The following is an 18,255-nucleotide window of genomic DNA, read 5'->3' on the forward strand; positions in this document are numbered from 1 at the left end:
AAATGATCTTCCTTGGATTTATAGCTTGCCGAACTTCTTTCTGGGCTCAGCTCCCCGTCTTTGACTTCATAGATTCTGATTCCAACCAGTTTTTCTTCCTTTGTTCAGGAGCCTCTGACCAGGGTTGCTACCAGTCAGCCATCTTCCCAGAATCCTCAGCTCAGCTTTTCTTTACTCATCACTGAGGTTTCCCAGCAGGACCCGAAGCTCATGCCTAATGGAACCTATTTGTGAAATAAAGAAATTATTCTCCACCTATGTCCTAAAGATACTATATTTGAAAGAGACATTGTCAAAGGAATGAATGGTTACTTAATAAAACCTATTGGAGTTCAACAAACCCAAATGAAGTTTTATAAGGCAGCCAGCTTGGAAGCCTTGGCAGTATTTAGGGCAACGTCGGACACTTTTCAAAGGGCAAGGCAAGCCCTTCTCTAGGCAGGGCAGAGGAGGACTAAAGAGAATGCCCCAGGTGTTCCTCAAACACATCATTATAATAATATTTAGCAATCAAATAAGTGTTTTCTACACTTTGGATGTCATAGACTAATAATATGAATAAATATTATTGAAAACAACCTGTGCTTGCTAACTTAATTAAGCCGTTAAATAAAGCTCTTAAAATGTTAGCTACAGTTACCATCATTTGAGAAAATGGTCCTTTTGGAATAATTTCAGAATAAAAGCCTGCTGTGCTGTGTTCCGGAAACATCTTGGCAGTCCACGGAGTGTGCCTGTGTCCCCTCGTGCATGTGTGTGCACTCCACACAGCAGCACTAGGCAGACCAGTCTGTGAGTCGACGCTCAGGAATCACTTCATTTGAGTCCACGTTTTCCTTAGTGGTGATACTCTAACATCCCTGAAAGTTATGCAGCTAGAAATGGACGTTAATAAGCAAAAGAGCAATCATTTCAAATGACTGGATCCTCTTATTTTTTCTCAGACAGCCCATCTGGAAGCCCATCTTTTCCTTCCAGAGCACTTCCAGTCTCTCCCTCCCCTCACACTCAGCTATCTTTCATGCCCTCTGTGAAGTCTGTCCCCATCAACCCAGACCAAAAGGACATTTCTTCCTTCCTACAATCAAGCATTTTAGCAAAATGGCTAAAAGTTGAGAATCTGGAGCCACAGACTTAAATTCAAATTCCAGTTCTACCTTTAAAAGCAATGTGACCTTGGGCAATCTACTTAAATGTTTAGGACCTCAGGTTACTCATCTTCACAATGGGTACAATAATAACTTCCTCTTCCAAGCATGTTTTGGATGGACTGAATGAAACAATGTGCTTTATTTATGCCTTGCATACACATAGAGCAATCAAAATGATAATTATTGACAATTCCTTATCCAATATCCAAACAATAAACTCATTAATCAACTATTGCCTTTTTGTGTGATTTAAGTTTTCATATACTTTTGCTATCTTTACAAGAATAGTTTGCGAGCCTTATCCCTTGCTGATCCCGCCTAACACCTAGAAGTGTTCTGTCCAGGTAAATTCTCTTTGGATATGGTGGAGGTTAGAACACTGGTTGGCAACATTAGACTGCTCCTTTATGCTACCCACTATAGGTATGCAGTCATCCTTAAGGATGTTTTTTATTGGGGTTCTCTTGAGGGTACTTAAAAGTCCCCTAAGAATGAGCAGCCTCATTCTTCTTTGACTCCTGCCTCATGTCCTGTGATTTGAAGTTCAAATCTAAACAGGGTTGCTCAGTTGTTGCTCAGTGGAGCTGGGCGGCCTCAAGGATGTCCAGGGAGATAGATGATCTGATCTTAAAGCGATCAGTCAACAGATCAGTATCACAGGGAGCCGTAATCAGTGTCAGGTTGGAGTCTGGTCACCAGGATGTTTTCTCACTAAGTGCTTTTCCAGGTCTGGGGATCCTTTTTATGGGATTGTATTCTGTCACCTTTCTGGCTTCTAGGCCCCCTCACCCTATTTTCAGTTTGCTTTCCTGCAGACTGGGTTAATTGTAGCCGGTGGTCAGTCTTATGAAATAATAGCTGGATCTTGTGGAGAGGGAAGTGCCTCAACCTTTTAAATCTTTGAGGGTATAAACTAATAAAGAATTACAATTATTTATGAGCATATATTATAAACCAAGAGAGCAGCAAAACTGCTTTTGTTCTCACAGTAAACTATTAGATTGGAACATATGAAATTGAGGACATTCAATTGTTGCTGACCCGTGACAGAGAGGACTTCATATCATTTGGGCTGTTAGCTATGAAAATGAGATTTTGTATTTCTGTTTGTCTTCAGTTTCTGACTGCAACTGGATTGTACCAGACATTTAGAATGAAGAGGATAGATTAGGAGGGAGCTTTTGAATCAGTTCTCCCCGTGCTCGATACAGAAATGCCATTTAGGTTCTTATGCCCAGTCTTTGGAATAGGAAAACAGGATTCATGGATGTCTTCTTTGCACAGTATTGATGACGATTTGGCATCTGCTCCTGATAGTAATAGAAGGGGGTTTCTTTGAATTTAGTGGCGTCACTACAGAGCCCACCTGTCTCATGGCTGTATGGAGGGGCTCTGAGGTTTGCTGTGGTTATAAGTTCCACAGAGGCAGGGAGGGTGTCTGTCACATTTGTCTACTCACCCCTGGTGCCTGGTGCACAGTGATGCGCAGTAAGGATGTGTTGAATGAGTTTAAGGAATTGAAGAGCTCGCTCTGGTCGCTTGGTTGATTTATTCTTGCCTGTGTGGCAGATAAGCAGTCCCCCGAGAGGAATGCGTTTCCTTCAGTTGCTTGCAGTTGGACTTCAGAATTTCACATCAGAAATGTTCCTGTTTCCAGTGATCACTCCTCCCCGGGTGGAAATTTCACTTCCATGAGCCACCAGGCCACCCATACTGTAAACCTGAGCCTGCTTTCCCTACCATTGTGTCTTGGGCTGGTTCCCTCACGATTCTTTCCAGATGTGGAGGGCGTTCAGGTAGTTTACCAGACTCCTGCATCTGCTGTCTGGTTTTGCGTTCCCTTTCCCTCTGAGAAGGAGCACCCTGGTAGCGTCCCACATGGTGTATTCATGAATTCAGAAATTTCCAGTAACTAACAGGTATAACATATTGTTCTTTCTCGATTCACTAGCTGAGTCTTACAGCTCTTTCTTCTGCTTGTCTTTTGAACCAGCTGCTTAGCTACACAATCCTTCAGGTGTACGTAGGTAGGTGCATAGTTCCGTAGTTCTGTACTTTCGTAATTTGGGCTTCGAAGTTAATTCATGGTCTTTAAATACGGTCTTGTACCTCCTTTTACTTTAAAGCCTGTGATATGTTGGTGAAGCCTGGCAAAGAAAACAGCCATGTGCATATTTGCTTTCTCTCCTGTTGACACATCCCACAAATAGGCAGTGAGTACGCGTTAGGCAGGCGCAATGATTTCAGGGCAGAGCTTTAGCACTTTCGCTCCAACGCAGAATGCAATTTGGTCTCACTTCTTTCCCTCACAACCTGGATGTTTATTTCTAATCTCAGTCATTTGGACGTTACGTATTTCCAGAGAAGCAGTTTCCCCCACTTTTCAGGTATGAAGCCCTTTTTTGGCTTGACAATTAGCTCATTCTGGATGTTTTCTTAGCAAGTATAGAAACACCGGGAGTTTTAGTCATTCAGAAGCAGTTCTCTCCACTGAGTGAACTCTTACCAAAAAATCACCTAAAGCATGCCCATCACCTCTTAACCAATTTCTCAGCAGGCCAAAACCTGATTGAGTAATAATTTAATAATTTGATTAATGATCATTTGAAACTTGACTTTTATCAGTGAATGAAAAACATTGACAGAAAGGGGGTGAGGATATGAAATGTCCTGGTACCTCTGCGTCGTGGCTTTCTCCCATGGCTAAGGGTCGTGTTGTTGCTGTTGCTTAGTACTCTTCACTCTTTCTGATAACTTTTTAGAATGTAGATGATAGAGATGTAACTACTTTGGAAAAAAAGTGGAAAGGGATAGTATTTATGGCAATGGCCACGAGATGGCAGACCTAAGTTCCAGACTTCTCAAAGCAGTAGCTGAGACACACATGAAGAATCGCATCTTTGAGGATGTTTTAAAAGCCATCAGCTTCCTGTCTCTCACCTCAACAAAATACCTCCTCTAAGTTATCCTTAGTCATTGTCTAATTCCTTAGCAGACAAGGGAGAATAATAGCTTGATTGACATTGGATCAGCAGCTCTGATGAGAAGAAGATGGGAGTCTGTATAAGCCTTCTCCTTAGAAGATATCAGTCCTCGCTGCCCCTCCCAGAAACCTGCGCTCTACCTGCCTACTGGTAGACCACCCCTCATGGCCCACTCAGACTCTCCCCCCTGTACCTGCTTCCCCAGTGTAGAAGCACCACTACCTTTTTCCTTTCTATGAGTAGAAACTCTCTCAAAGGAACCACCTCCAGCCAATTTATTTTAATGTATTTCTCTCTACAAAGATCCATGCCACAGAACCTTAGTTCACTTTTCTTTTAATGGTGTGCTAAAAACATTCTGGAATGTACCCCCTCTGCACATATCCCTCTCACGGCAATGGCATGACAATTTGTTTTGTTTTTCATTATAGGTTAGCCTGTGGGAATATTCTATTCCATGTAAACATAAATGAAAGGAGTTTTGACACAAAATATTCAAATGAAGAAGGGAAATATCTAGTTCAAGATGTTGGAGGACAATCTGCTGCTCTGAGCAAGGACGAAGTAATAAATCGTAGTAGCCTTACATATATAGTAGAAAGAAAATTAAAATATATTGTCTTTAGAGAAATTTACATGCATACACACATGGGTATATACACATACATCTCACTTACTAATAAGAAAAAAATAACTGATCAGTTGCCCTGGGGGCTAACCCTTGAAATCGGTGCCCTATTTTCTGGCAGTTGCTCATTTTCAACCCAGAAGTTAATGTGACGAGACAGTCTCTTGACAGTAACTGATCACCCATGAAAATAGATTTAGTTTAGGTGGACACTAGGCAAAGCTCTGTCCCCCAGTGAAGTCCAGATGGGTTTGGTTTTCTCATTATCAATCATCAATAGCCTTCTACAGATTCTGGTTTGGTGTATGTCACGTAGAAAGCTCCTTTGGCAGAGCTGAATGGTCAACAGAGAAGCCTTCTCATTGCTGAACTGGAATTACGAGAGTGACCAACATTACACACTAACACAGGGTATTGAGTCATGGAGATGCCTTCATTTCACTCACACTTCCTGCCTTTCAAATTTACCAATTTTTGAATTTGTTTTCAGTGAAAGAAATTTTTGCTTTGAAGTTGTTTGACATTGGTTAGATTTTGCACTTGACCTTGACTTTTAAAAGGTTACCTTTTAGAACACATCTCCATTTCTCAATTTCTCTTACAGTGTGAAATCATGCCTTATCTTCTACTTTGTGGCTTTTCTTATCAGTTTAGATGGAATGATATTGAACAGTTATTGACTAAGTTGAGCCCTGCTGGTGTGGGATACAGCTCCTCCATGGGTCAATAGACTCTTCTCCACACTCAAGATCTGTTTTCTCCTTTAAGTTTGTTTGTGAAACAGATGTCAGCTCATGAAAGTCAGATGTGCAACTTAACAGAAACCAATCTTAGAGACTTCTCTGAAAGTCTGCCTTGATAATAAGAGACCCACTAGCATGTTTACATAGATTTAATACAAAAGAGGAGCCTGGTAGAAAATAATGCAAAACTTTCAAATCTTGAGAGTTGGTAATGTCTGTGTTATGTAATAGTAAGTAATATCTAACATTTACTGTGAAATCATGGCAGGCACTGAACAAAATCTTTGTATGCATTCTCACATTTTATTCTTATAATGATCCAAGAAAGAGTTACCATTATCTCTGCTAGATCACTTATGAGGAGATCTAAGTTTTGCCTGGGGTTACATAGCAAAAGATGTTCCTGAGAGTCAAACCCAGATATGTTTGATCTCATGATCTCAAAGGTTAGGGACTCTCTCCCCTTAGAGGAGTGGATGATATTTTATTTGTTTGGGTAAGTTTTTAAAAATTCATAACAGGTTAAGGGGCTCACAAGAAATTTTTCCTTTCCTTTTCTTTTCTTCCGTGTGTGTGTGTGTGTGTGTACCCACCTGTGTGTATCAGACACATAGTAATCCATAATGCCACCCACCTGTTCACTGCCAAGACCTGGACAGTCTCCCCATCCTTTGTCATCTTTTTATCAACTCTTTAAAGGGAAGGGACTTGAGAGAGTAATTTAGGATGGGGGAAATAGCTTTTCCTGGCATATCACCTCTTTTTCCATGTGGGAAATCAATTGGCTTCAAACTCACCAACACCCGCTTGTAGCAGGATGCCATCTGGTGCCGACCTTTGTCATCTTAGTGTCTTGATGCACACAATGCCGGCATCTGTGAGCCTGGCCCAGCTGCACTCGGAGGAACCCATTGATAGGTCAGCTGCCTCCTTGGGTGATACATTGAACAAGGAATAGGGTAGAAGCTCGTGCATATAGCAAAGAGCTTTCACAAGACTCCACAGCCCCTGTGTTAGGAAATTCCAGTTGTGTGCTATTAGGTTTCAAAGAGAAAATTCTCTGTAATTGGAGTAAACTATTTTTTGAGGTCAGTTTTAGGTGGGCGACATAGAGTAAACTGCATTAAGGAGTCTGGGCTGCCAAAGCCTGGCCTTTATGAATCCGATCTGTTCTTTGTCCTTGCTGAAACGTGTGCTTGTTCAAACACATCTCATCCTACAGGTCCCACCTCATGTGAGTGCCTTAGCGTTCTGCGTGGGCCCTTCTGCATATACCATACATCATTCTGCGGGTGGGCAGTATTGATATTAATTGATATCAGACATCTTTTCTTTCCCAAGATGCCATTTGCAAATAAAGCTTTTCAAATTTAGGCAAGTGGGCCTCTATCTCCAGGGCTGATCACAGCAAACCTCCACCCAACCTCACTCCAGGGGTGAGAGAGAGGCTGTTTTGAACAGGATCTTTCGTCACCGTCTGTCTTAAGTCACCTCCTACTGAACTATGGTTGAAGATTCAGGGTCATAAGGGAAAGAAAACAGTAATTAACTGGGAAAAGTTGATTGAATGGATTTTTTTTTCCCACACTATGATTAAAACATGACCGCCTATACCGAGCACCATACATAATATAGGTTCTCTCTTACATGTCATTATCCAAACATTTCTTAATGGAATACATTTTTTTTTTAAGCATCTGCTTTTGTAATTGCATTTCTAAAGATGGGTCAGCTAACTAAAACAAGGACCCACATGAAAAAAAGTGTTAATGTAGAGCAGTTCCTAATTGCCCTGCCTCATTTGCAACTCCTAAAATTAATTTTATATCCTTTGTTGGACCTGAAATCATCATTAATGGAATGACAGCAACAGAGAGTGAAATAGAAGTGTTTACAAAGCTCCCTTTTAAATGGACTGTGATAAGTGAGGTAGCAATGTATTACCATCACAGGGTCCTGGAGCTCTCTTGGGGAGGGTTAGCCACAGGCGACACTCAAAAGAAAGCCTTTATCTTGGCCAGAGATGCCCTTCAGTCCTCTTTTATTTTATTCTATGGAGGATTTTTTTTCAGGGTGGGGAAAACCATTTTTTTGGTGTTTTATTAGCTGTATCTTGACTACCTCCTACAAACTGAATGACAGCTTAGGGTTATTAAATGTGTTCTTGCACGTATTTTTATCCATTGTTAACCCCGACTAAATGCATGAAAAGGCACATAATCCCCCCCTTTTTTCCTCCATTGTTGCCCATATTTGTTAAGGAAATTTTTCCCCTTGACGTTTGTTTAGGCTGTACTTTGATAAAATGCCGTCTATGGGCCACTTTCTCAGCTTGGCATTTAGCAGACTCTTATAGATTTATTTCTCTTCACATTATCTTATCTTCCTTCCTAGAATATTTGGGCTTCCTTTTCATATTTTAAGCTGCATTTTGGGGCATAGACAGATCACCTTAGTAATTGTATACCAGACTACGGCTGTTCTCTAAAGATAGTTTTGCAAGCCTTAGGTATATACTTAACCCCACTCAGCATCGAAGGATGGGTGTGTATATATACATTTCACATTGTCTATGAATAAGCAAAAAGGATAGATTAAATGCTGCTGTGATTTCAGGCTTATGGGTACTTTCTCGAGTTTGATGGGATAGTAACAATTTGTGAAGCAGTGTAAAATCTGACATTGAATCTAGAAGGTGAGGCATTTATCGGGAAGATAATAAGGATTTTTCATTGTTTTTCTAATTTATAGCTAAGTGTGTGTGGCACTGGCATACTTTTTAGGCTTGGTCTTTAAAAAAAAAACGTTGCATCAGAACTGCAGAAATATTTCAGTTTTCCCAGAGTTTTGAACGGCTGAACCAAAAGTTCTCCACAAGAGAAAAGAGGAGACATATTTAATTTAAGCTTCCTAATCTATTCCAATGTTAGGCATTTTCTCAAAACAGGCCTCTGGGTGTTTTCAATCAAGTATTTGCCATTAGGTGTTTTATGTCACTGTATTAGCAAGTTGGCTCATGGGAATTATAAAAATATGGATTCTGGTGTAGGGCTGGCAAAATGAAGTTAATCTTTATAAAATCATGTTCAGTGGTCCCCATCCTCAAAAGCAGGGATAATGAAAACCCCTGACGGCACAGAATTAGCTTACCAGGATTTAAGTTACAGATTGAGTATTCCTTATCTGAAATGCTTAGAAACAAAAATGTTACAGATTTAGGATTTTTTTTTCAGGTATTGGGATAGTTGCATCATATTTACTAGCTGAACATCCCAAATCTGAAAATCCAAAATCTGAAATGTTCCAGTGAGCATTTTTTTTGGACATCATGTTGGTACCCCCCAAATTTTGGATTTGAGAGCATTTTGAATTTGGAATTTTTAAGTTTAGGATTCTCAGTCTGTATTAGCTAAAATGTATCTGCTTAATAGTTGTTTTAACTCATTTTGAAAAACTTCTTCTTAAAAAAAAATTTAATGGTTCCATCAGTCTAGAATGACAGCTTTTACTTTGCCTGGCATCTCTGTACGAAAGACAATGGCCAGATGTAGCCTTAGCATATTCAGAATGCTCTTCAAAAACTTTAGATATAAGATATTCATATTTTCTAGTTTTATATTTTGTTTTTATCTTTTACTAACTGCTATTTGATTTAAATAGACTAGATTATGAAATATAGATTGCAATCAAATTATTTTAGGGAAAATCCTCATTGGTTTATAGCCAATATTTACATGAGAGTTTCAAAACATATATATAATCTTTTTTACACTAATTTTATTTAGAATTCAATGATTGTATAATGCCAGTATCTATTAAACCGATTTGTTAGCCAAAAGTAAAACAAAGCAAAATTTACAACAAGGAAAACATTTTGAAGAACAAAATGGATTATTTCACATGGATTTTAAAGTTGATAAATGGCTTTGGTAAAAATGATTTTCATGTGGACCTATATTTGGTAGAGATTTAGAAATTGATACATGCTCTTCTCTGGCAGTAAGGTGAGAATTGGAAATTAATTTAGATATTCTGAGAGGAAGAGTAAGCGTTAAAAGTTAAAAACCTATATTATAGCATCATAGTGAGAAAGGAATTCAGCATGATCAATTTGGGGGTCAGTGATGACTTTTGACAGGTAGAAAAAGAATATAAATGTATTTATTATTAATGATTTGTGTGCTGAAAAAATGATAATGATAGTGAATTATATACTTTCACTCAATAAAATTAAAAAAAAAAATAAAGCTATGTGGACAGCGCCTGTGGCTCAAAGGAGTAGGGCGCCTGCCCCATATACAGGAGGCAGTGGGTTCAAACCCGGCCCCAGCCAAAAACTGCAAAAATAAAAAAACAAAAAATAAATAAAGCTATGTAATAACAATATTTGACCTGGAAGGGGACAATGGGTTAAAGTAGACGGGGAGTCTAATTAGGAGAGTACTACAGTTTTCCAAGTGGGAGAGGATGTAGATTGTACCAGACAATCTCAGTGTGCAGGGGTGTGTGTATGTGTGAAAATGTATTTGTTTACATCTATCTGCACATAAAGAATGAGAGGGTAAATAGAACATAAATAACCTGAGTGGGAAAATGAGTGAATTTCACATCTGCCTACCGCTTAGTTGGTGACTGAAAAGTCTCAGAATCTTTTAATGTTTACTCTTATGATATTTTGAGGGTATAATGCAGAAAAGTATAAGCAAAAAAGAAAAAAAAGTAAAAATAACCTCATTCATCCCTCTGCTGTGAAATGATGATGATTAGCATTTTGATGGACTTTCTTCCACTTTTTTCCTGTGAACATAGCTTTATGTCTCGGGGATCTTTTTGAACACACGTATACTGCATGTCAGAACTGTGGAGTGTTGAGACTTTCCCTATTGTTAGTGGATAGGTTAGCAGGCTTCAGTTTCATGGATGCAGGAGATGACAAGAGACTTCTGGACCAAAGACAAAGGACTTTATTGCTCACAATACAGAGAGCATCATTAGTATACTTGTGTCAGTTCCCCTTGCTGCAAGTCCTATGGAGGCCAGGCACATGGACCAGATGAACATGAATATGCAATTGATTGCATTACAGGAGAACAACCTTGAGCTTGGGAACCTGAATATTTTATAATGGACAGTAACAGTAATGTGCTTTCCCTTTGCTCTGGAAAAAGATGCTATTTTACCGGGCAGTAAGCATATCTACCCTTTGATCCAAAGGGAGGCACTATCTCTATCTTTCAAGGTTTTCATTACATAAACATCCTTAAAGGATTGTCAGAAAAGGAGACAGGCAGTGTTTTTACTTGTAAATTGTATGGAAACATGAGAGATTCACGGAGAAGTGTTTCTCAACAGACATGAAATTTTTCTCATGCTATTAAGAATTTTTATCTGTCTGTTAAATGGCTGAATATAGCTATAAAGAGTCAATCATGGCGATGTAGCACAATTTACCTCCAATCCCCAATTTTCCTAATATTAGTCCTTTGGGTTGCTTCAATTAAAAAAGTTTCACTTAGACAATACCCCATGGAATAGGGGGAGGTAAGATAATGCAGTCACCTTGTGTGTTGCAGCTAAGTTCAGCATAGATAGCAAACGGGCTGTACCTAATTGAAAGTCCATACAGCTTCTTCAGCTTGGTCTTCTGTATAAGTGCACACTGGCTATGAGCAGCAAGCATGTCTATTGTCTCAAGATGTTATCCAGAAGGAAACAGGCTCTCTATGAAGCTGGACATTAATGCTGCTCCTGGTAGTCTATCCTGTACTGCTTTTCTTCTGGAAAGTGGAGATAAATCCTGACATGCTCTGCTGCTCACACATCTGTGTGAGCCTCAGACAGAAGCTCCTACTGCCTGACATTAGTGGGGCCTGAAAAAGTCCATATAAATCCCTGCAGTGAGAAGGAAAATAATCTGAGATCCAAATACTGGCCACATTGTTCAAATATCTCAAGGGTTCCTAGGAATTAAAAAAGGGAAAACCAGGATCACAACTAGGATTTAGTCCTGGAACTCTAATAAGTACTCAATGCAGAGGTGTCTCTGGGGCTGTGGAGTCTTCCTAAGTGTCTACAATGTTTCAGAAGTGACACCAATGGTGAGGACAAGACTTTCTCATGAAAACAAGGACTCAATGAAACACATCTGGGAGAGTCATTTTCTAGTCAAAAATCATCCTGGAAAATTCCAGGTTCACATTTGTGACAGATGTGGCCAGAAAGGCTGCAGCGATGGCAGGAGGCAATTCAAAAACTCTTCTGAGTAAACAGTGATCCTAGATTAAGCAGGAGGCAAAGCATTCTAATTTTTTTTTTAAATGAAAGGAAGATGTTTCTAAAGTTTGTAAAAAGTAGACCTATCTATTCCTTGAACTAACATTTTCAAAGTACCTAGTATATACTCAGAGATCTTCTAGAAGCTTGAAAATTGGTTGTGCCCAGGATAGAAGAAGATCTATCAATTTTATGAAGAGTCAAGTCCAGAAAACAAACAATAAATAAAAATACCTAAGATTATTTCAAGTAGTAAAAAGTGTTGTGAAGAAAATGAAGCAGTGTGATGTGATAGACCACTGAGCTGGACGCAAGGAGGAGGGGAGGGCCGAGAGGGCACTGCTAGAGGGCACAGCTGCAGAGGGCCCCCCAGTGGAGGAGAATGCCTCTGGGCTGAGATGTAGAGGACAAGGAGCTGTGTGAGGCTGGGACCAGAGAAAGACTGTGAGTTAAGAACAAGAGAAACATTTCAAGGACTAGAAAGGAGACCTGGAACAAAATGTGCTGGAGCCCAGTGAACGAGGAAGGAGCAAGGGAACAGAGGACGGGATCAGGGCCAGGTGATGTAGTGTGTCACAGTCACCAACAAAGACCTCAAGTCAGATGAGGGACGCAAGGGATATGGATTTTTCACACAGCAGAATAGTAGAATCTGGGTTTATAAGGAGTTATTTATTTATTTGAGACAGTCTTACTCCGTTGCCCTGGGCTAGAGTGCCATGTCATCAGCCTAGCTCATAGCAACCTCAATCTCCTGGGCTCAAGAGATCCCCCTGCCTCAGCCTCCCAAGTAGGTGGGACTATCGGCCTCTATCATGACACCCAGCTAAGAAAGAAGAGCCACCATGCCTTGGATGGTTTTTAAAGATGACTTTGTTATTTTTACCAGGGAGACTGATGAGTAAGTTTCTGAAGTAATCTCCATAAGTGGCACTGAGAGTCGAGAAAAGTTTTGATAGCATGACTTTAGAGAAGGGTGTACTTCCTAGGAAAACCAACCATCGAGATGGTCGATGGTGGAGAAGGAAGGACAGGACTCGAGGATGACTTCTAGCTTTGGGTTACTTAGTGGAGGTTGTATAATCACTGAGATAAGGAAGGTTGGGGAAGGAATGGTTTTTTGTGGAATGGCAAGGGTGCATCACTAAAAGAATTGAAAATAGAAAAGTAAATATCTCTGTCTGCCTTTAAAAGAAAATCTGGTAAGAAAAAATAATCCTTAATGTTGAAATTGCTGTCTAGGTTTTGTCAGGTTGTCTTGGAGCATCACCCTAGAACCTCACTTGGTGCAGTGGGTTGAATGTAGCCCCCAAAAGTTCATGTGTTGGAAACTTAATTACCAATGTGACAGTATTAAAAGTGGGGACTTAAAGAAGTTATCAAGTCATGACAGTGCAGCCCACGTAGATGGATTAATGCCCTTGTCTCAGAGCATGTTAGTTCTTGAGAGAGCAGGTTGTGATAAAAGCAAGCTCATTTCACTCTAATCTCTCATTCATATTCACTCCCTTGTCCTTCCACTTCTCCACAGTCTTATGACTCAGTATAGAAGCCCTCACCAAAGGTTACCACCATGCCTTTGGACTTCCCGTCTCCAGAACCTCAAACCCAATAAACTAAACTACTTTTCTTTATAAATTGCCCAGGCTCAGGTATTCTGTTGCAGCAACTCAAAACAGACTAAGACATTTGAAAAATGGCTGGCTGGATGAAAGTGTCTTAGCAATAAATGCTCAGATTGATTCTCTCCCATTTCTAATATGCATGTGTATCTGTGAGGCCACTGGAAGAGGCCTTTCTTGGAGAACATGGTATGCAGGTCTCAGATTCTCACCCACATGACTCTGTCCATCCTGAGAGTCAACGATGTAGTTTGTTTTAAGCATTATCCACAATTCCTTCCCACTGAAACTATATTCCATTCTGTGGCTCATTTCAACTGTAAATGCCAACTGAAGTTTTTCCCTGCTTTATAAAAATGATCACAATAATCTTTATTTTACCAGACAGGAAGCTCTACTTGCGGCCATCAGTGAAAAAGATGCAAATATTGCCTTGCTGGAGTTGTCTGCCTCCAAGAAGAAAAAAACACAGGACGAAGTTATGGCCCTCAAGCGGGAAAAAGATCGGCTGGTGCATCAGTTAAAGCAGCAGGTGGGCCTCCTGCAAGAAAGGTGTGTTTTGCTGGGTTTGGGGCCTTGGGTGTTTTCTATGGGTTTTAGCCACCTTTTATTTTCCCATATCCATCCTACAGGCTCAAGTGTCTAAAACCAGGTAGGAGTAAAATGGTGTGAGTCGTTGCCGGACCATCATTTTGCTGCTTTATCTGTGTTGATGTGCATGTATGTGGCCAGGCTTGTATGGTTTGCAACCACTAGTGTTTTCCTTTCTTTTGTATTAGCTTCATCTCCTTGAAAGAACCTCTCAGGTCTCTTCCTTTCAGAGGACTTTGTTTGATTTCTGATTAAATTCTAGAAACTCCTAATTACATTCTGGGCACCTTCTTTTCTGGGGGACCTATTACCCCAGTGGTTCTCAACCTTCTTAATGCTGCGACCCTTTAATACAGTTCCTGTGGGTCGCATCCCACAGGTTGAGAACTACTGTGTTACCCTCTGTCTTGCTCATTTTCTCGCCCCATCAATACCTCCCCCCACTGAGTTATCTAGGTTCCTTTCTCTGTATATTTCCAACTTTGCTTCTTCAACTATTTTCTCCAGAACCTGTCAGATAAGGAGCATGTCTCAGCCCCTAGCTCTGCAGGCTACACTTGGAGATCTCCTAGCCATCATTTAGTCTCATTTTTTTTGATCATCTATTTGCCCCATTACCCTTTCTTTCCGTCTCTCTAGGCAGCTGTCTTTGTTTTGAGGGAAATGGGAGGAGGGGCACAGCTCTAAGTTCTTTGCTTTCTGGAAAGTGGCTTAAATGGAAATAATTGCACTTGAAGCATATTGGACAATCATTCCTGGAATCTTCTGATGTCATTTCTCTATGTATATAACTTGGAGCTTTTCAGGCAATGGTGACAGTGACCCACTGACATTCTAATTCATCATGAAGCCTACTCAAGTCAAAGTTGTGAGCCTACTGCCTCACAAGAGGACAGCCACATCTTACGTAGGGCTACATGGAGATTAGAAACTCTCCTCCTGTGTCCACATTGCCTCAGCCCCTCGGATTGGCTGTCTGCCTGCCAGGGTGATCTGTGCTAAGCAGAGTGCCCAGGGTGAGTGGAAGAAAGCCTGGAGGAATACCATCTTCCCCTTACTGGGGGCCCAACCAGTTCTTCCTGAGGAAGGAAAAGGTACCTTTTGGCCCTGCAACAGAGTGCATTTATTATGGGGCTGTCTTGCTCAGAGAGATAAAAAGGAAGAGAGACCACTGCCATAGCTGGGCACCCTCTTCTTGCAGAGGGAGGCTCCTAGTCACTGCTAGATATTGGGGTCAATCCACAGAGCAGCATGTCTCACTAGTTCTGGCCTGAAGGGATGAGAACCATTTACATCTGACCTCTTTGCTTGGGGTTGGACATCTTCTACACTGGGTTTCCACCTACTTGGCTACAGAAAGTCAAGATGACTCTCCTTCTTTGCTTTTCCCTAATTCCTTCCCTGTGCCCTCCCCTCCTGCACCTAACCATTGTAGCTTTCTCCCACAGGTTTATAGACTTAAGAAACAGCCCCCCAGCTCGAATATACCATGCACTTGTGATGCTGGCTACAGTCCAGATATTACGGCCAAGTACCATGGGTCCAGCTATGATGCACACATGATCCAAAAGTCTCAGGTCAGTCAGCTGCTAAGAAGACACTCGCCTCCCACCATGCCTTCTCTCTTAACCTTCACTTCTCTTGATGATTTCTAGTACTCTGGGGCCATAAAGTCTGACACCCATCAGGAATGTTCAACCCTTTTTTTTTTCTCCATTGGAAGAAGAGTTGTCTTGGGCCACACATTAAATACGCAAATGCTAACAAAAGCTGATGAGCAGCAAAAAGATTTGTGTATAATATTTGTGGTATCTGCTACCGTGGATAAGCAAAACAGACCTCAGATAATCTGCATATAGCCCATGGGCCACAGGTTGGACACCTCTGCTAGATGATAGCATCATATCATGACCTGCAATATAATTTCATTTATTATAGATTTGCCAATGATTTCAGACTCAGTGGCCAGCTTTCAAGGTCAGGCCTTCTGAAATGACCTGTTGAAGCTGTAAAGCCAAGGCTGCCAGCGGCCCTCCTACCAGGCATGGTGGATTATTTTTCCTTTCTGTCTCTCAGATATTTTGTTCCTCATATCTCCCTCTACTTTTCCCAGTAAGAACTTTTTTAAGGCTGCTTTTTTTTCTTTCTCAGCGTCATGAAAATACCCTCCTAGATTCCAGTAAGGATTGAGTGTAGCCCTTCAATTTGCTCCTGGGAAGCTGTACAAAGCCTTCATTCTTTGTAACAGGCTTGGTTTTGGGTATCCTGGGGCACATTTGGGAAACCCCAGCCATGCAGAGTTAGGCTTCAGCCTGGGTTAGGGCAGGATCTGAAGGGCTGTTGTGGAGAAAGAGGCAGCAAAGGAGGAAGATTAACTTCTTGGTGATTCAGGTCTGAAATCCTTCCTTACACCCTGCCAGCTAAAGAGCAAGAAACGTCATGTGAATTTAAATATCCTTATTGCAAATGATAATGATTCTTAAAATAATGGTTAATTTGCTCATGTTGGTGGTTTACTCTGTGCTAGGTTGTATATCTGGCATCCCTCAGTTGTCCCACAGTCCTCACAGCAGCCCTGCAAGTAGGTGCAGAACTATCCCCCTTTTCTGGTGATCATAACTGAGGCTCAGAGTGTGGAATAACCAGCCCAAAGACACACAGCTTGTCAGTGACAGGGCACAGGCTTTAGAGAGTCTGCCTGACTCAGCACATACTCCATGTTCAGGTAGAATTCAGAGAAACAAGCAGAAATTGTGAGGTTCCCTTTCTTCAGAAACCTGAAGTAGATGTAAAAAAAAAAAAATCCATTTAAGAACCTTCTCCAGCCATTCACAAAGAGTAGGCTCTGCCTGGGTTCTTGGGTTTAGGCTATTTGATCAAGTAAATGACAATTACTAATACTTTGGAGCTCTTGCTATGTTCTAGGCCTGGGTCTAAGAGCTTTACATACACTAACTCATCACCTCCCAGCAAGACTGGGGGTTTGAAGCTCTTACAGAGAAAGAGCAAGAGGTCCAGAAAGGTTAGGTATCTTGCCGGAGCCTGACAGTGGGATACACCAGGACACAGGATAAGACCCTTTGCCAAACAATCATCAGTGGATTTTAAAGAGGGCATCCAAGGTCGAACTACTTAGGTTGAATCTTGATTCTATCACTTACCCGGGTGACCACAAGAAAGATACTAAACCTCCATGGGCCTCAGTTTCCTTATCTAACAACCTAATTTAAAGATGTTGTGAGCACATGTATACAGAGTGCTTTGCATATGCTGGGCACCTACCAGGTGCTATATACATGTGAGCTACTGTTGCTACTACCATTACTCCTACCAATAGTTGATATTATTTCTGCTAATCTTCCAAGGTAATTTAATTTTTATTTCATTGTGGCTGTTTTGCCCATAACTGGGACTTACAGCTTATTAAGAAAACAATGATTGAATTGCAGCAGAAAGAGCAGACTGGTTTTGGCACGTAAGCCCACCTGGTTCTTGCCCCCTAAAGCCCAAGCAGTGGGGGAACAGTGAACAGACATGTCAGGATGTCACCCCCCCAGGTCCCAGCCTGCACTGAAGACACCCATAGTACCAATTAAATTGTCTTGGTCTGTGGGTGCAGCCCACATAGATGTCTGTGGACCTGGGAGGGTGAGTCCCAGACCTCAATTGTCTGGACCTATGTGGCTGACTTGGAAGAACAGAGTTTTTCAACGGGAGAGGAGGACCCTGGGTCTGGCCTGCTCCCTTTTCTGCACAGGTGGGGAGACAGACTGGCTCATGAGAGATGCCACCCTCTTTAAGATGCCTTTGAGTTCAACTTATCTATGCAAAAAGTGACTCCACTGCCCATGCCACCCTAGGTGATTAGACATGAATAGCTCATTCAGTGTCCCCAATATTTATTACACTTTGCCGGGCATGTAGTCGGCACTCAGTAAATATTTATTGTGTGGATGAATGCATGATTACCACACACTAGGCTCTATGTCAAGTGCTTTTATGTATACATAAGTTTATAAATATTATCTCACTCATTCCTCATAATCAGTGAACTTATTGCATGCCTACTATGTGCCAGGCTCTCTGCCAGCTGCTAAGGACTCGTCTACAATAGGCATTTTACCAGCCCCAATGAGAAAAACATCATCCTCATTTTCTTCTTCTCCTTCTTCTTCTTCTTCTTCTTCTTCTCCTTCTCCTCCTCCTCCTCCTCTTCTTCTTCTCCTCCTCCTCCTCCTCCTCCTCCTCCTCCGTCTTCTTCTT

The 18,255-nt window shown here is 41.2% G+C and overlaps 1 protein-coding gene across 1 annotated transcript in view; it reads left to right on the forward strand.

Moving 5' to 3' along the window:
• ERC2 (ELKS/RAB6-interacting/CAST family member 2) overlaps positions 1–18,255 on the forward strand; it is a 976,082-nt gene that overhangs the window by 742,572 nt on the left and 215,255 nt on the right. The window contains exon 15 of the mRNA XM_012805132.1: positions 13,786–13,933. Within this exon, the coding sequence (XP_012660586.1) occupies positions 13,786–13,933 (148 nt within the window). The remainder of the gene's footprint in view (positions 1–13,785; positions 13,934–18,255) is intronic.

The sequence above is a fragment of the Otolemur garnettii genome, unplaced genomic scaffold (genome assembly GCF_000181295.1).
Source record: "Otolemur garnettii isolate 467f Iridium unplaced genomic scaffold, OtoGar3 scaffold00002, whole genome shotgun sequence".
Lineage (NCBI taxonomy): Eukaryota > Metazoa > Chordata > Mammalia > Primates > Galagidae > Otolemur > Otolemur garnettii.